The sequence below is a fragment of the Pristiophorus japonicus genome, chromosome 21 (assembly GCF_044704955.1).
Source record: "Pristiophorus japonicus isolate sPriJap1 chromosome 21, sPriJap1.hap1, whole genome shotgun sequence".
Taxonomy (NCBI): Eukaryota; Metazoa; Chordata; class Chondrichthyes; family Pristiophoridae; genus Pristiophorus; species Pristiophorus japonicus.
The window spans coordinates 27,238,964-27,258,664 of record NC_091997.1 but is presented as its reverse complement, the minus strand read 5'-3'; the positions used below and the strand labels follow the sequence as shown (position 1 = coordinate 27,258,664).

At 44.3% G+C, this 19,701-nt stretch overlaps 1 protein-coding gene across 1 annotated transcript in view; it reads right to left on the bottom strand.

Moving 5' to 3' along the window:
* itga2b (integrin, alpha 2b) overlaps positions 1 to 19,701 on the bottom strand; it is a 136,839-nt gene that overhangs the window by 72,403 nt on the left and 44,735 nt on the right. The window contains exons 6-8 of the mRNA XM_070864503.1: positions 19,467 to 19,512; positions 3,729 to 3,854; positions 1,282 to 1,326 (exon numbers count right to left, since the gene is read on the bottom strand). Of these exons, the coding sequence (XP_070720604.1) occupies positions 1,282 to 1,326; positions 3,729 to 3,854; positions 19,467 to 19,512 (217 nt within the window). The remainder of the gene's footprint in view (positions 1 to 1,281; positions 1,327 to 3,728; positions 3,855 to 19,466; positions 19,513 to 19,701) is intronic.

Here is a 19,701-nt window from a genome sequence, read left to right as displayed (position 1 = left end):
CAGTGGGTAGCGCTCTTGCCTCTGTATTAGAAGGCCGTAGGGTCAAGTCCCACTTCAGTGCAGTACTGTTGGAGTGCTGCACTGTCGGAGGTGCTGTCTTTCGAATGAGACATTAAATCGAGACCCTGTTTGCTCTCTAGGTGGATGTAAAAGATCCCATGGCACTATTTCGAAGAAGAGCAAGGGAGTTATCCAAAGTGTCCTGGCCGATATTTATCCCTCAATCAACACCACTAAAAAACAGATGATCTGGTCATTATCACATTGCTGTTTGTGGGAGCTTTCTGTGCGCAAATTGGCTGCCATGTTTCCTACATTACAACAGTGACTACACTTCAAAAAGTACTTCATTGGCTATAAAGCGCTTTGGGACATCTGGTGGTCGTAAAAGGCTCTATATAAATGTAAACAAATAAGAATGGTAGCACAGTGGTTACGTTACTGGACTAGTAATCCAGAGACCTGGACTAATGATTCGGGAACATGAGTTCAAATCCCACCACAGCAGCTGGGGAATTTACATTCAGTTAATTAAATAACTCTGGAATTAAAAAAGCTGGTGATCATGAAACTCCCGTCTTATCGTAAAAACCTATCTGGTTCACTAATGTCCTTTAGGGAAGGAAATCTGCCATCCTTACCCAGTCTGGCTCTAAACTGCCCTCTGAAATGGCCTAGCAAGCCACTCAGTTATCTCAAACCACCAGCAAAACATCACATGGACTGCAGCCGTCCAAGAAGGCGGCTCACCACCACCTTCTCAATGGCATTTAGGGATGGACAATAAATGCTGTCCTTGCCACCGATGCCCACATCTTGTGAATGAATGAAAAAAAAAAGTATTTCTTTCTTCTTTATATGCCAATAATCTGCTCGACACATGTTGGGTCAGGCACACACAAACTCCACTTTTGATGACTAGAACCGCTCCAGTTGAGACAATGGGCATCTCTTAACCTATGTAAACCTAGTTATTTTCACCAGTAAGTCTGCGCTTATATCATTTGTATTTTGCAGTGGAATGCAGAAGGTGCAATGATTGAAGCGTGGTTTTAAGACCTCTCTCAGGATTTGATTGACTGCCAAGCACCACGTTAAAATGAGGCTTAGTTAGATTCTAATCCAAGAAATGTTGAGAATCTAATTGTCTGGTATTGTTACAGAATGTGCCACTTTTCTCCAGATAATGTAAGCTAACCCAATCTAGAGACTCTCAGTATTATTGAGAGCCAATGGAATAAAGTGACATTACTTGGAATAGTAAAAGACACTGAACTTTACCTTTGACAGAGTCCCCCGTGAATTCTCCCACAGTGAGCGAGTAACCTGGAAAGGAGACATGTTCAGATTGTAATAACCATGAGACACATATTTTACACCTTTCAAGCTGCATTTAACAGAGCAAATCTTTAAGAGTAAGTGTCCTGATACTCGCTCATCCTGACAAATCACATCTTCTGCTAGAATCACAATATCTGACAATGTTATAAAACCAATCTGACAGTCAACTGACAAGATAATGTGGGATTCGCTACCAACATGACAACATCTTCCATAATAAGTCACCTTTTTTTAAAACATCAACGCCTTGATCGATTGCATCTCTGACAGGAGTTTATCAAGGATAGAATGCCTGTGGATGTTTACAGGGGACATAAGGTCTTGCTGGGGTGTATTGGGACGGGTTAAGTTCTGCAACAGGCTGAATTTAGAGAAGTGCTCTGCATTAAGAGGTGGGAGCCTTGTTCCTGCTTCCTCTTCAATGACAAACTTTGTATCTATCTCACAGGAGTCACCCAGGTGGATTGGTAGGGCCAATACAGCCAAGTTGACTGACAAGAATCACCCAGGTGATGGCCTGGTGAATTCCTGCAGGAATCAAAGGAAAATTGAAGTAATGCACCCGCTAATGACAACACAAAAAAAAGAATAGACAGAGGCCTGGGAGTTGGTTACCTCCCAACTCTCTTGAAATGGGAACAGATTAAGGCACATGGAAAACTGAAAGAAGGGGGAAAAAAAACCCTAGAAAATTGAACTTTATTTAAACAAACTCTCTCATCATCAGTGTGAGATTACATGACAATGCCATCTTACAATATCACCATTGTGGTAGTACAGTTGAAATGAGTGTTTTGTGGCGGAGGAGCGCCGAGAGATCGTGGCGGAGGTGCGGCGAATGTTTATGGTGGAGGAGCGGCGATAGATCGTGACAGAGGTGCAGCAAATGAGGGTGCAGGGCCCAGAAGAGCCGAGGGCCCAGGGGCAGCACGGGCCAACCCATCCTGCAATATGTGTGCGCACTAGGTCCGTGTAGCAGAGCAGGTCTTCAGTCATCCTGGTCAACCCTTGCCACTGGATAAAGGCTGAGCTCTGTCAAGCCCGTGTGGTGGCTGATGTGCAGCGGTCACCACATGTTTAAAAAATTCAAGCACAGGCATCTTCCACCCCTTCAATTGGAGTTCAGGACTGGAACATTGAGTCCTTCATTGAAACATCTGTGAACTCATGTGGAAGCAAGTCATCCTCGTTCGAGGGACCGTCTATGCTGATGACAATATCATTGCATGCTCCCAAGCTTACAAATGAAGTAAGTTGTATTAAAAGTCTCCTTTTATGCAATGATAGTCCCCTTAAAAAACTTACTGTGTCCCTGATTAGATGGCCTGTATATAATTTGACCAAGTTAATAGGCGGAAATGCTCAATAACGTGCGATTGGTGACACCATACTGTCGTTGCAACTACAATTGTATCCAATGCCAAAATTCTCAGGTATTTGTTACTTGAATTATTTTATGGTTAATGTAAACATAAAATATGCACCAACTGTACTGCCCTGGTGGTCAGTTCAAAGGGGAACAATACTGGAGCCGAAAGGTACTGGAACCAAGGTGTCAGCTGTGGCTCAGTGGGTAGCACTGTTGCCTTGGGGTCAGAAGGTTGTGGGTTCATGTCCCACTCAAAATACTTGAGCACAAACATCTAGGCTACTGCCCAAAACCAAGAACTTACTGAGGGAGTGCTACTAGGATATTATGTAATAGGTCCACAGACCAGCATTGGTTATAGGAAAATCATTCAAGGAAGTGGAGTTGAGGCCAAGATCAGATCAGCCATGATCTTATTGAATGGCGGAGCAGGCTCGAGGGGCCAAATGGCCTACTCCTGATCCTATTTCTTATGAATGTCTTTTACCACCGCCCCCCCACCCCCACCCAGGTCACTCTGCTGGCCAGCTCAGCGTGGGATCCTCCCTCTCCGAACCTGCGAATGGCAATGGGGAACCCTCTTGGTGCTCGCAGCTCGCCAGCGGCATGCGAGTGAGATACAGGGCTCGAAACAGTTCAGGTATCACACCGACGCCAATGGGTGGGTTCGTGCCCATTTTAGGCACTGCCTGAAGTTTACCCCATTGTTTCTAAACAATAATCATTGTCAGCCGTGGCTCAGTGGGTAGCACTCTCGCCTCTGAGTCAGAAGGTTGTGGGTTCATAGTCCCACTCCAGGGACTTGAGCACAAAAATCTAGGCTGACACTCCAGTGCAGTGTTGAGGGAGTGCTGCACTGTCAGAGGTGCCATTTTTTGGATGAAACGTTAAACCGAAACCCTGTCTGCTCTCTCAAGTGGACGTAAAAGATCCCATGATCTTATCAAATGGCGGAGCAGGCTCGAGGGGCCAGATGGCCTATTCCTGCTCCTATTTCTTATGTTCTTATGATGCTTACCCTCAAAGTGGTTATCTTTGATCCCTTGTGCATCGTCAGTTTGCCTGTTTCTCCCCAGTACTTCCAGAGGATTGTCACGGTCAAAATTCTTCAGAATGTTTTCGATGTTGGAAGCAATCAACTGACCTGAATGGATTACAGGAAGTTTCAAGATTTATCTTTCAGGTACTTTGCACAAACAGATTCTTTATTGTAATGTCTGTAAGCTTGTAATGTTTGTAGCTCCACACTGTGGATGTGGATGTATTCTGTACTGCAACTGCAGGGTTAATAATAAACAGAACCAGCCAGATTCCGGAGGCTTCCGAGAGAGCTGCCTGCCATGTTAGGAGCTGTGTGTGCTGTGCTCTGTGAAGATATCACATTTGGCGATGGAGGATGGGATTTTTTGGATGATTTAAAGCTTACATTTTGTTGATGAAGGATTCAGCCAGCTGACAGAGAGACTTTGGAAGTTTCTGTCTTTGGAAAAAAGCTACAAAATCCGAGGTAAAATACAGCACATGGTGTGAACAGCTAGAGATTAAAATGGCAGGTGTAATCGGACATTTGGGGGAATATAGACATGACCGGGAATGTTTTAAAGCATATGTGGATCGGCTAGAAATGTATTTCATTGCAAATAACATAATCGAAGTTCTAAACAATGCAGTCCAGAACCAGGCTGTGTTGGAATGTAAGAAAGCGATCTTCTTATCGGTGGCGGGTCTGGCATTGTACGAAACCCTTGTAAATCTGCTTGTGCCTGATGAGCCAAAGGACACAACGCTTAAAGAGATTTTAATGAAGCTGGAGCAGCACTATAACCCCAAACCATTAGAAATTGCTGAAAGCTATCATTTCGGGATTCGGAATCAAAAGGCTGATGAAAGTATCAGTGATTACAACGTAGCATTAAAAAAGCTATCGATGTTACGGGATCGTTTTGTTTGTGGGGTGAAAAATGATGCGATCAGAAGGAAGTTATTGATGACGGGTGACTTGACTTTTGAGATTGCTTGTCAGACAGCGAGGTCGGTGGGCATGGCCGAACAATATTCCCGAGAATTAAATAATGATTATGGTCGTCAGTCAACCGAGGTAAATCACCTGCAGGTTCAAAGTAAAAGACGGTGGGGGCTCAAAGTTTCAGAAACTGGAAATTCTAACAGAGCGCCGAAGTCATGCTATAAGTGCCTGGGACAACACATTGCTCAAAGTTGTCCATACGTGAAGGCAGTGTGTTTCTTCTGCAGAAAGACTGGGCATCTTGCGGAGGCATGCCGACTGAAGGGTAAACCCATTTTTAAAGCTATGAGTCCAGTGTTCAAAGCTATGAGTAGAAATCCCAAGAGACTACATAGCATGGAAGAACAACAACAGGACGAGGAGATGTTAGAGTTACACATCATCAGGAGCACGAATTGAAAGGGAAGCTTTGGCATTAATTTTTGGGGTCAAGAAGTTTCACAAATACTTGTATGGTCGTAAGTTTACCATCGTTATGGACCATAAGCCCCGAACATCAATCCTACATCCAAAGTTCCCAGTTCCAACATTAACTGCAGCCCGAATGCAGAGATGGGCTTTGATTTTGTCAGCATATACATATGATATTGAATACAGATGATCAGCTGATCACAGTAATGCTGATGCAATGTCTAGATTGCCTTCCCCATCACAAGTTACACCCGATAGGGAAGAAGTGTTTTATTTTTCATACATTGATGAACTGCCAGTCACAGCTGAAGAGATTGGTAGAGCAACCAAATGTGACCCAGTGATGTCAAAGGTGTATGAGTATATTGCAAATGGATGGCCAAACCAGGTAACAGACAAAGATACACATCCATTCTTCATTCTTTGGAATGAATTATTAGTCGATAAAAATTGTATCATGTGGGGTGTAAGAGTGGTTATACCAAATACATTCAGGTCCAAATTATTAGGAGACTTGGGAATGTGCTTGACCAAGAGTTTTGCACGCAGTTATTTATGGTGGCCAGGTCTTGATAAAGATATAGAGTACACCGTGAGGCAGTGTACGACATGTCAACCGGTAAGCAAGAAAGTACCATTACAACCATGGAAATGGCCTCCCAGGGTGTGGCAAAGACTACATATTGATTTTACTGAGTGAGAAGGACAACAATTGTTCATTGTGATTGATAGCCATTCGAAATGGGTTGAGGTGTTTCCAATGTAGAAAATAACAACAAGTAAAACATCGGACATTTTGCAAAAATTATTTTCTTCATTTGGTCTCCCTGAAGAAATTGTTTCGGATAATGGGCCACAATTTTGTTCAGAAGAATTTGCACAATTCATGAGCAAAAATGGTGTGAAACATACCAAGGTTCCACCATACCATCCTGCTTCGAATGGTGCAGCAGAGCGCACTGTACAAATTGTAAAACGTGTCCTCATAAAACAAATGTTAGCTCCAAATCCAAGAAAATGACAGTTGTCATTGAATCACAAATTGGCCACATTTTTGATTACATATCGAAATACTCCTCATACAACTACAGGTAGAACACCAGCAGAGTTGTTTCTCAAATGACAGCCATGAACCAGATTCTCGTTGTTAAAGCCGAATTTGGCACAGTCCATAGAAGAGATACAATTAAGACAGAAAGAGAATCATGATAGAGGTAGAGTGAAAGAGAGAAGTGTGAAATTAAACCAGAAGGTGATAGTGAAGAACCATCACCATAAATGGTTAAAGTGGTTACCAGGAAGAGTGGTGAAGATATGTGGTCCTTGCACATATTTGGTAAAGATGTTTGATAATGGACAGGTTAGGTTTGTTCATATTGATCATATTTTACCCTCAGACATGGAAGGAGTTGAAGGTGGGAATGATTCAATTATTTCTAACTCATCAGATAGTTTTGATATACCAGTAGCAAATCCTAAATCCAATGTACTGGAAACAAATCTAGGAGAGAATCAGAATGAAAGTCTGAGTCCGAGTCAGGAAAACAAAGAGCCTGAAGTTAGAGTGAGTTCAAATGAAAATCAAGGAAATTCTGTGGAGGAAAACGTTCCTCAGAATGAGCCTCGAATGAGTTTAGATTCGACACTGTGTTTGGAAGTTTCTGTTCGAGAGCAAAGGTATCCTCTTTGAAACAGAAAACAAGTGGTAAAGTTAAATTTGTAAATATGAAAAAAAGTCTATATCCTGTGTTATGTATAAAAATGAAAGTTATGTATGATGTTTGTTGTAATAACTTCTTCATTAAGGAGGGAGAAGTGTAATGTCTGTAAGCTTGTAATGTTTGTAGCTCCACACTGTGGATGTGGACGTATTGTGTTCTGCAAGTGCAGGGTTAATAATAAACAGAACCAGGCAGATTCTGGAGGCTTCTGAGAGAGCTGCTTGCCATGTTAGGAGCTGTGTGTGCTGTGCTCTGTAAAGATATCACATTTATAAACTGCATAAGTTCGGTGGTACCGAGGCAGGGTGTGTTGACAGCTCTATGTGGAATGGAGTGGTAGTACAGAGTCTGTGATGCTCGACGGCAAGTCCTAGGTTTTGACAGTATGATTGGGGGAAACACACAACAAAACAGGTTAGAAATTGTGATTCAGACTTCAGTCGTGTTGAATCGGGCACTGAGTTTTGAGCTCAAAATACAGGAGGACCTGTTTAAAACTGTAGACATATTGAGATCAAAATTCCACGATGCTCACTCCTAGCACGGGCTGAGAGTACATAGTAGGAAACAATGCACTCCAAGCCCATGGTTTTCCAGATGATTGCAAGGTGTGTATTCCAAGACTGCGCCAGACATGGGCACAGCAGAACTTTTAACCTATGGTGATCAATGAGGTCCTCACAATGAAAACCTATGGGCCGGAAATTTCCTCATAGCTGCACCCACTCTGCCATTATACTTTGCCTGAAGTGTGGCTTAAATGGGATCTCCAGCGAAGCTAGGGTGGCGGGAGGGGGAGTGTTAAGTATTGAATAACTCCACGAGGCTAAGTACGGTGAGTTAGTTCAGGCATGACCTTACTCCAGTTTATTTATTCTCGAAGTGAGGATTCAACATGGCTGCCAACATTCAACGTGTCTGCCAGTGACCATTAGGACTCCGACAGTTGCGCCCTCCGGTGGCAGTTAAAACCCAGTTAACATACATAACAGGGAGCAGTTCTGATTGTAATGTATGTACCTGTGAGTATGCTCACAGGGCTGCAGGCCGTTGCTCACGCGGTGTCTACCGGTACGCTCACGGCCTTCTGCGCGAGGTGGGTGCTGGAGGGACTGGAGTGCATCATCACCCCCGGCAACCAAATTTTAATTTGATTAAAGGCTTTTCGTTACAGTTTTAAATTGTTAGTTTGTGGGTTCTAGTGCCAAAAGGGAGCACTTGTTTAAATTTCTACTAAAATAGTTGCAAGCCATTGCGCATAAACCAATGAGCGTTACAGAGTAGAGTTTGCTTGATGGCTCCTGCACAAGGATGACACGCAAATTCGTTAGACGTTCGCATTCAAGGGAACATTGTTGGTTTGGGATTTAAATTCTTGTCTGCAATGCTATAGACCCGGGTTAAATTCTCGGCCGATGCAGGTTATAACTTTCCACGCTCCTGATCTTTGGGCATCCTGTGCGGAGGGGAGCAGGCAGCTCGGAAGGCCTCCTCGTAGGACTGTTCCTGGTTCCTAGTCAAAGTGGCCATCAACCAGTCCAGGTAGCGGGCGGTCAAGGGGGCCGTTCAGCCTGACTGCCTGCCTCTCTTCCGCGGTTACATTCGAGCCAGGGTATCCCTGGAGATGGAGCACGCGGTGTCCACCGGTACGCTCGCGGCCTTCTGTGAGAGGGCACCGGAGAGACTGGAGTGCATCATCACCCTGGCAACCAAATTTTAATTTGATCATTAAAGTTTAAAAGTTAATTTGTTTAATTTGCCAGTTTCAGTGCCCCCCGTTTACAAGGGGCACTTGATTTGTAGGTTCACAAAAATAATTGTGGAGCTGTTTCAGGCACTTGATTTAAAGTTTCTACTCAAAATAGTTGTAGAGCTGTTGAGTTGCGAGTGGCTTAGCCAGTTACGTGATGTTCACAAGACTCAATAAAACCTCAGCCAGTTGGGTTCAGGGGATCCACAATGAGGCAGGGGGTTGTGAGCCTGGTGGATGAACTGGTAATGTGTAGTGTGATTGTTAAACGTTTGCTAATAAACCAACCTGTTCTTAATAGCAATGTGTTGCTATGCATTCTTAAGCAACAAACCCATGAAGTAAATACATTACACTGGTGAAATTCCTGGCTATAATGAATCATTTATCTCTCCCCTGAACAGTAGTACTATTTATAGGTGGAACTGTAGTTCTTTGTTGCCTGATAATACCATCTAGATCCCTTGGTATTGTGGACCACCCCTACTGCATCTATAAGAAGTTACAGTGCAAATGAACCTAAAGTAGTCTTGGCTACACTATATCTGTTATATATGCAGATTATAGATATACTCTCTGTGTAGTCACTGTATAGTTGCATAAGATGGAGACTTGTTTACCTGATGCACTATCAATAAGGTTTACACTGTGTATATACTATGCTGGCACCACTAGAGGGTGCAATTGGTGGAGACCGGGGTTTCCTGCCCTGGTGGCAGGGGCTGTATAAAAGGGTAGCCACCATGCGGCTGCCTCACTCTGGAGTTACGAATAATGGACCAAGGTCACTACAGTTTGAGTACAACACATTGCCTCGTGGAGTCATTCATAGGTACATTACATACATAACAATATCCACTGAAAACAGTGCAAGGTGCTGGTCAGGTGTCAACTTTAGTGTCAGAAGAGGAGCTGTACAATGGTGTATATGTTATGAGTCACTCCTCCCAGCAGAGAGGTTCAAATGATGGCGTGCATATTGCGTATTAGTTTTATAGAACAGAAAATTGTTAAGGTCATGAATTCTATGCGCTGATATTTGTGCCTAAATTCCTGAATTATAGTCATAGGAACACTACAACAACAACTTGTATTTATATAGCACCTTTAACGTAGTGAAACATCCCAAAGTGCTTCACAGCTGCTTAATTTTTTCAACTTTTAAAAATTTGCGTCCCCAATGGGGGCCTTCCAAATGTCTACCTCTTAGTCGCAACTGCACCTCTGAAATGGCCCAGCAAGCCATTCAGTTGTCAAGAAAGCGGCTCATCACCACCTTCTTGAGGGCAATTAGAGATGGGCAATAAATGCTGGCCTTGTCAGTGATGCTCACATCCTGTGAATGCATAATATTTTTTTTATACCAACCTGGATTCCTCTGTCTGCAAATGATGGTCTGTTAAATATCATGCTTGCCAGCCAGGTTACAGTGACCACATAAACTGGGCACACTGGCGCCTTGCAGGCGTGCACATGACAATATTAAACCTGACCAGGGCAGCTAGGGTATCATGTAATACACTTGACAGTTATTTTTGGCAAGGTTGGCACCATTAGCGATAGACTGGGGCACTGAGTGGTGCAGTGTTGGGACTCTGCCCTGTCGCACGTAGGTTTGAATCCAGCTCAGATTGATGGCTAAAGTGTAACAAGTTCGGACAGTTCTTAGTGGGTGTTGTGTCCTTACACACTACTGCAAATCAACACGAGGCACATACTGGAGACAAGGTCACTCTGTGACCTGTACCTTTATTCACAGGACCAAGAAGTGATGACCCTGCGTGGGACCTCCCTTTATATACCTGGATGACCAGGTGAGGAGTGTCTCCCACAAGTTCACCCCCTGTAGTCAAGGTGTGTATTACTTATGTGTATACAGTGTACAGTGTTGGTACATGAAGGTTACAGTTACATGAAGGTTACAAACATGACAGTGGGCACCATCTACAACACACATGTTGATGCATACTCTTGAGCCATTCCATTTCTCCTTTGTTTTTCAGTGACCTCAATGAGTTTTGGCATTAAATTGGAACTCTCGCTTGGAGAGATCCTGAGGATGATTGTTTGGGAATTGGAAATACCACATCTGGTACATTTCCTAGAGCAAGGAGGAATTGTCCATCTGCAGCTACGATTTAGGCATGTTGCTGGAGCAGAGTACTGAGAATGACACCCTGCATCTAAGCGGTGCACTGGGTTAAATATGTTAGCACTGGCTGATGTTCAATAACCATGCACTAATGTCAAGAACATAAGAACATAAGAAATAGGAGCAGGAGTAGGCCATACGGCCCCTCGAGCCTGCTCTGCCATTTAATGCGATCATGGCTGATCCGATCATGGACTCAGGTCCACTTCCCTGCCCGCTCCCCATAACCCCTTATTCCCTTATCGGTTAAGAAACTGTTTAAAATTTATTCAATAACCCAGCTTCCACAGCTCTCTAAGGCAGCGAATTCCACAGATCCACAACCCTCTGAGAGAAGAAATTCCTCATCTCAGTTTTAAATGGGCAGTCCCTTATTCTAAGATTATGCCCCCTAGTTCTAGTCTCCCCCATCAGTGGAAACATCCTCTCTGCATCCACCTTATCAAGCCCCCTCATAATCTTGTACGTTTCGATTAGATCACCTCTCATTCTTCTGAATTCCAATGAGTTGAGGCCCAACCTACTCAACCTTTCCTCATAAGTCAACCCCCTCATCTCTGGAATCAACCTAGTGAACCTTCTCTGAACTGCCTCCAAAGCAAGTATATCCTTTCGTAAATATGGAAACCAAAACTGCACACAGTATTCCAGGTGTGGCCTCACCAATACCCTGTATAACTGTAGCAAGACTTCCCTGCTTTTATACTCCATCTCCTTTGCAATAAAGGCCAAGATTCCATTGGCCTTCCTGATCACTTGCTGTACCTGCATACTAATCTTTTGTGTTTCATGCACCAGGACCCCCAGGTCCCGCTGTACTGCAGCACTTTGTAATTTTTCTCCATTTAAATAATAACTTGCTCTGTGATTTTTTTTCAGCCAAAGAGCATAACCTCACACTTTCCAACATTATACTCCATCTGCCAAATGTTTGCCCACTCACTTAGCCTGTCTATGTCCTTTTGCAGGTTTTTTGTGTCCTCCTCACACAGTGCTTTTCCTCCCACCTTTGTATCGTCAGTAAACTTGGCTACGTTACACTCAGTCCCTTCATCCAAGTTTTTAATATAGGTTGTAAATAGTTGGAGGTCCCAGCACTTGATTCCTGTGGCATCCCACTAGTTACTGATTGCCAACCTGAGAATGAACCATTTATCCTGACTCTCTGTTTCCTGTTAGTTAGCCAATCCTCTATCCATGCTAATATGTTAAACCAACCCCGTGAATTTTTATCTTGTGCAGTAACCTTTTATGTGGCACCTTGTCAAATACCTTCTGGAAGTCCAAATACACCACATCCACTGGTTCCCCTTTATCCACCCGATTCATTACATCCTCAAAGAATTCAAGCAAATTTGTCAAACATGACTTCCCCTTCATAAATTCATGCTGACTCTGGCTGACTGAATTATTCTTTTCCAAATGTCCTGCTATAATGGACGCCAACATTTTCCCAACCACAGATGTCAGGCTAACTGGTCTATAGTTTCCTGCTTTTTGTCTGCCTCCTTTTATAAATAGGGGCATTACATTTGCAGTTTTCCAATCTGCTGGGACCTCCCCAGAATCCAGGGAATTTTGGTAAATTACAACCAATGCATCCACTATCCCTACCATTACTTCTCTTAAGACCCTAGGGTGCAAGCCATCAGGTCCAGGGGATTTATCCGCCTTTAGTCCCATTATCTTACTGAGTACCACCTCCTTAGTGATTGTGATTGTGTTAAGTTCCTCCCATCCTATAGCTCCTTGACTATCCACTGTTAGGATATTTTTAGTGTCCTCTACCGGAAAGACTGATGCAAACTATTTGTTCAGAGTTTCTGCCATCTCCATGTTCCCCATCACTAATTCCCCAGTCTCGTCCTCTAAGGGACTAACATTTACTTTAGCCACCCTTTTCCTTTTTACATACCTATTTAAACTCTTGCTATCTGTTTTTATATTTCATGCTAGTTTACTTTCATAGTCTATCTTCCCTTTCTTTATCCTTTTTTTAGTCATTCTTTGCTGGCTTTTAAAAGCTTCCCAGTCTTCTGTCCTCCCACTAGTTTTGCCCACTTTGTATGCCCTTGTTTTTAATTGGATACCATCCTTTATTTCTTTAGTTAGCCATGGATGGCTATCTTTTCTGTTACACCCTTTCCTCCTCACTGGAATATATTTTTCTTGAGAGTTATGAAATATCTCCTTGAATGTACGCCACTGTTCATCAACCGTCCTACACTGTAACCTATTTTCCCAGCCCACTTTAGCCAACTCTGCCCTCATACCTTTGTAGTCGCCTTTATTTAAGCTTAGTACACTAGTTTGAGATTCAACTTTTTCACACTCCATCTGAACTTGAAATTCAACCATGTTATGATCACACATTCCGAGGGGATCCTTTACTAGAAGATTGTGTATTAATCCCGTCTCATTATGGATTTGTACGCTCTTAGTACCAGCAAACTTATTCTGGGCAACACCACCTCTCCAACCTATGAATACATCTTACATAGTATAAATAACCACAGCAGCTTCTCTCTAGAGTCTTGATGTAATCAGGAAGGATGTCCTGCAGCAGAGAACAATGACTGTTTCTGCATTGTTGAATAAACACCTTTGAGTTCGAAGTAGGTCACTGAGCCTTACAGTAAGGGGATCATGAAGTCTGAAAGGACATTGACGCACACCGGTGCTGCTGATAGATAAAGGGGTGGATTTTCGTCTTCTGCTGCCCCTCTTCATGCCCCGGAGGGGCAGCAATGGCGGCGGTAAGCACTTCCGGGCGGGCAGCCAGCTTCCAGCGCCCCATCGGGACATTCGGTGCCCATTTCGGCGGGGCGCGGAGCATTACCGCCCGGGAGATGCGAGCCGGTGTGCAAAGCCCCTGGTTGCAACACCGGCTTGATTTTTGGCTGCCGTCCAACCCTTAGCGTCCCTTAGAGCGCCCCCTGCTGAGAACGCCTGTGAAAGCGAGCTGTAGCGGCCGCGATGAGGTGAGTAATGTCAACCTCAGGTATGTGTGATTGTTTATGTTGTGGTGGCGAGTTCTGGATTGGGAATGTTTCTGGTGGGATTTTTTCAGGTTCGCCCCTCACCCCCCACCCCACCTCCCCTTGCCGCCCCCCCCGCCAGGCCTCTGTTATGGCACGCCGAGGCCGGCTCAGGATTTTCCCTTGCTCAGCCGGCCCAGCTGATAAATTTTGTGGTGACAGACGCAAACCATTTTCCGGCGCAAAATTTAACGCTCCGCCCGGAACACCGACCCAACTGAGGCGCGACCGAATTTCTCCCCCAAACTGTTCTGGCTTTTCCCTCCAATTGTACTGCCTTTTCTCCCGCTCTCTCCAAACGGTGTTGAGCCATGCTACATGTGGTTCCAAAGGTGCTGGTAGCCTGCTGGTATCTCAGCCAAGTGACCAACCATTATGCAAGGGTCCGAACAGAGCAATGGCAGGTTATTTACACCGTGGAGGGTGACACTGCCGAGACAGACTTTCCCTCCACAATTGGACAATTTTCAGCCAGGTGGTCCCAGGAGCGTTGCGGCCAATTCAAATACTCCTATTTTTGCTGGATAACATTCCATCCTCCACCTTCCAGAACCTTCAATTCATCCAAAATTTTGCTGCCCATAAATTCCCCCACAACAAGTCCCACCCACCCATCACCCCATTCCCAGTAACCGACATTGGCTTATCAGTCCTTTGGCATCTCACCTTTAAAATTCTCATCCATGTGTTATAAATCATTCATGCCCTGGGCCATCCTCGCTCTCTAACTTCTTCCAGCCCTAAAGCACCAACCCCCCCCCACCCCCCCAATTATAGAGCTCCCCCTAGTGGACTACTGATGTAATGCAACTACTGATGTAAATAATAAAAGGATCATGTGGCAAAGTCACATGATGACAGTCTCTGTGTAAGAGCCATCTTGTGCATGTGCTGTTTTAGTGATGTCGTAAGAATATATCACACCCCCAACCCTGAACTCTCTGTTCCTCTGGCTTCTGCCTTTTCTGCAACCTCCCCCCCGCCCCTGCCCCCACTTCACTCCACCATTGATGGCCAGGCCATCAGTTGCCTAGGTCCCACTCTCTAAAATTCACTCCCTGAACCTCTCTGCCTCTCGACCACCCTCTCCTCCTCTGAGCCCGCCCCTTAGAAGCCTCGTCTTTTGGCCAAGCTTTTGGTCAGCCTCCTATAATCTCACCTTCTTTTGGCTCAGTGGCCATTTTGTCCTTATGCCTCTGTGAAGCGCCATGGGACGTTTTCCGACGGTAACGGTGCTACGTAAGTGTAAGTTGTTGTTTTCACTGTTGTGGCTGAGAGACAAGCTGTACTTAAGCATTAATTCGCCACAGGTGAGATTAAGTGAAACGACAACAGTTCAAGTCACTACAAGGGCAATGAATTTAAATCAGGAACTATTATTCATACTCCATTTTACAACTCTCAAGAAATATATATTCCAGTGAGGAGGAAAGGGCGTAAGAGAAAAGATAACTAATCCGTGGCTAACTAAGGAAATAAAGGACAGTATCCAATTAAAAACAAGGGCATAAAATGTGGCCAAAACTAGTGGGAGGACAGAAGATTGGGAAGCATTTAAAAGCCAATGAAGAATGACTAAAAAAATGATTAAGAAAGGGAAGATAAACTATTAAAGTAAACTAGCACAAAATATAAAAACAGATAGCAAGAGTTTCTATAGGTATATAAAAAGGAAAAGAGTGGTGAGAGTAACTGTTGGTCCCTTAGAGGATGAGACCGGGGAATTAGTAATGGGGAACATGGAGATGGCAGACACTCTGAACAAATATTTTGTATCAGTCTTTACGGTAGAGGACACTAACAATATTCCAACAGTGGATAGTCAAGGGGCTATAGCAGGGGAGGAACTTAACACAATCACAATCACTAAGGAGGTGGTACTCAGTAAGATAATGTGACTAAAGGCAGATAAATCCCCTGGACCTGATGGCTTGCATCCTAGGGTCTTAAGAGAAGTAGCAGTAGGGATAGTGGATGCATTGGTTGGAATTTACCAAAATTCCCTGAATTCTGGGGAGGTCCCAGCAGATTGGAAAACTGCAAATGTAATGCCCCTATTTAAAAAGCAGGCAGACAAAAAGCAGGAAACTATAGACCAGTTAGCCTAACATCTGTGCTTGGGAAGATGTTGAAGTCCATTATTAAAGAAGCAGTAGCAGGACATTTGGAAAAGCAAAATTCGGTCAGGCAGAGTCATCATGGATTTATGAAGGGGAAATCATGTTTGACAAATTTGCTGGAGTTCTTTGAGGATGTAACGAACAGGGTGGATAAAGGGGAACCAGTGGAGGTGGTGTTGTTGGACTTCCAGAAGGTATTTGACAAGGTGCCACATAAAAAATTACTGAACAAGATAAAAATTCACAGGGTTGGGGGTAATATATTAACATGGATAGAGGATTAGCTAATAAACAGAAAACAGAGAGTCGGGATAAATGGTTCATTCTCGGGTTGGCAATCAGTAACCAGTGGGGTGCTGCAGGGATCAGTGCTGGGACCCCAACTATTTACAATCTCTATTAACGACTTGGAAGAAGGGACTAAGTGTAACGTAGCCAAATTTGCTGATGATACAAAGATGGGAGGAAAAGCAATGTGTGAAGAGGACACAAAAAATCTGCAAAAGGACATAGACAGGCTAAGTGAGTGGGCAAACATTTGGCAGATGGAGTATAATGTTGGAAAGTGTGAGGTCATGCACTTTGGCAGAAATAAACCACAGAGCAAGTTATTATTTAAATGGAGAAAGATTGCAAAGTGCTGCAATACAACTGGACCTGGGGGTACTTGTGCATGAAACACAAAAGGTTAGTATGCAGATACAGCAAGTGATCAGGAAGGCCAATGGAATCTTGGCCTTTATTGCAAAGGGGATGGAGTATAAAAGCAGAGAAGTGTTGCTACAGTTAGACAGGGTATTGGTGAGGCCACATCTGGAATACTGCATGCAGTTGTGGTTTCCATATTTACGAAAGGATATACTTGCTTTGGAGGCAGTTCAGAGAAGGTTCACTAGGTTGATCCTGGGGATGAGGGGTTTGACTTGTGAGGAAAGGTTGAGTAGGTTGTGCCTCTATTCATTGGAATTCAGAAGAATGAGAGTTGATCTTATCGAAGCGTATAAGATTATGAGGGGTCTTGACGGGGTGGATGCAGAGAGAATGTTTCCACTGATGGGGGAGACTAGAACTAGAGGGCATAATCTTAGAATAAGGGGCCGCCCATTTAAAACTGAGATGAGGAGAAATTTATTCTCTCAGAGAGTTGTGGATCTGTGGAATTCACTGCCTCAGAGAGCTGTGGAAGCTGGGACATTGAATAAATTTAAGACAGAAATAGACAGTTTCTTATATGATAAGGGAATAAGGGGTTATGGAGAGCGGGCAGAGAAGTGGACCTGAGTCCATGATCAGATCAGCCATGATTGTATTAAATGGCGGAGCAGGCTCGAGGGGCCATATGTCCTACCCCTGCTCCTATTTCTTATGTTCTATGTTCTTATTATGCTATTATGCTAATGAGCAACAATTAAGAATTGTTGAAAAGGTAAACATCTTGTTGAACATTATTAAGTGCGTGAGAACGGAACAACAAAGAAGGTGAATGGCATCAGTGAATTAATATCATCGCACAGGAGTGTCTTCTCACCTGACTGCCAGGTAATGCATGAGTAATAATAAATAGTGATTGTAAAGTTCAGGGTAAAGTAAATAAAGCTAAAACTCAGAGCGTAGAAAGCAATAAAATAAAAATGTTGGATATAACCGTTAAACCCAGTCCATCGGCTGAGGCAAGCGTTTGTTTGGAAGAGCAATCATTTCCCTTCTGCATTTAAGGATTTCAAAGTATAGCACTATTAAAGAAAGAAAGAATTCGTATCACCGGGCATCCGCTCATTTTCTGAGGACGTACAGAAGCACTCCTGCGCATCCCGGCTCCACATTCAGGTAAGTATATTTCCAAATCTTACCTTGTTGGCTGCCGCCTAATGGGCAGTGCCTTTAAGGCCTTATGTTCGGCCACATGTAGGCCTGGTTTCCCCAAGTGCAGCCGTCGCCAGGGTGAACCAATCTTGCAGCTGGGGCCCCCAAAACAGGTGGTAGTCCCCCTTATTGGCATTCGCCAAGAGCCTCTCGCTTGTTTCAGGCATGGGCACGGCACGCCAATTCTTGGGGCCCTTGTGGGGGGCGCACAATGTCAGCTAGTAATGAGAGACTGCCTTCTGCTCACCAGTTCTGGTCTCCATATTACTGTACACAGTTCTGGTCTCCATATTACAAAAAGCGATATGGAAGCACTGGAGAAAGTGCAAAAATGATTTGCAAGGATGATGCCAGAAACGAGAGGGTACGTCTATCAAGAAAGACTGAACAGGCTGGGGCTCTTTTCCCTCGAGAAGAGAAGGCTTAGGGGTGACCTGATAGAGGCCTTTAAAATTATGAAGTGGATTGATAGGGTAGACGTAGAGAAGATGGGGCCGAAATTCAGGGTCTCAAAGAGACCTGTTAATGCCCGTTTGCAGCAGCCATTCCCAAAAATCGAATGGCCGCCGTTTTGGGGTCAACATGCTGACCCGACCTAAATTCAGGTCGGGGATTTTTCGGCCTGGACCCCATCCCGCCCGAGTGGTTGCACCGCCAATTTAAAACAAGAGAAATACTTCCCTATCCATATTCAGCAGAATAAATTGATCCCCCGCCACGCGGTGCCCCTGGCAGGTTTTTCTGCCGGTGCACCAACTCTGCACAGCCACCCTTAAAGTGGAGGGCCCACTGCTGTGGCCACAATGGAAAAATTTTTGCTGGCCGACTTGTCGATCGGCCAGGCTGCCAACGGGCAGCCTCTTGGATGCCAGGCCGCTGGCCTGGCTGAAATCTTCCCTGGTGGCCCAGTGGCCAAAGATTAAAAAATGATAGAATTTCTCCCCTTTAATGGAGGGGAGAGAGCGTGGTGACGCACACGCGCTGTGACATCACCATTACTCCACCATTGATTGACAGCGGCGGAGTTCCCGAGAGACCCATTTTAAGCCCCTCAGCCCGGCTTTGAGTCTAAGGCCCACCCCCATTATGATCCATTTCCTGCAGGACTTTGAAAAATTGTCAAAGTCCTGAAAATGGATCTACTTACCGTACCAGGAGTTCCAGCGGTAAGGTACACTCCAAAACTCATAGCTTTCTGCCGCACCTGAATTTCAACCCCGATGTTTCCACTTGTGGGGAAGACCAAAACTGGGGGGCCATAAATATAAGATAGTCGCTCATAAATCCAATAAGAAATTCAGGAGAAACCTCTTTACTCAGAGTGGTGAGAATGTGGAACTCGCTACCACAGGGTATGGTTGAGGCGAATAGCACAGATGCATTTAAGGGGAGGCTGGATAAACACACGAGGGAGAAAGGAATGGAAGCATATGCTGAGAGGGTGAGATGAAATAAATAGAGTGGGAGTTAGTCACTAATAAATCCAATCGGGATTTCAGGAGAAACTTCTTTACCCAAAGAGTGGTGGGAATATAAATCCTGCTGCATCATTCAGAGAAATTGCCCAAATTTTACTCCAGAAACATAGATAAGTTTTTTTTTACAAAAAAGGTCTCCCTGCCTGTGTTACTGTTTGTGACTGAGGCTGGGGGCAATTGATGTTCGGGTTCCTTACCTTGCCAATAGAAGCTGCCAGGTGCTCCCAGTAGTATGTCTCCTGCCTAAAACGAAAATGATGAAGTTTTTACAATGTGTTGACCACAGCAGTGTGCGGATAGCACAAAATAATCTGCTAACTTCATCTGCTGATAAATGAGGGCTTGAAATCTTCCATCGTGGCCCTTGCTGCTCCCTTCTGCCAACGTGAGTGCCATAAAATAATATTAGCTCACTCACCGCACACTCTGGGT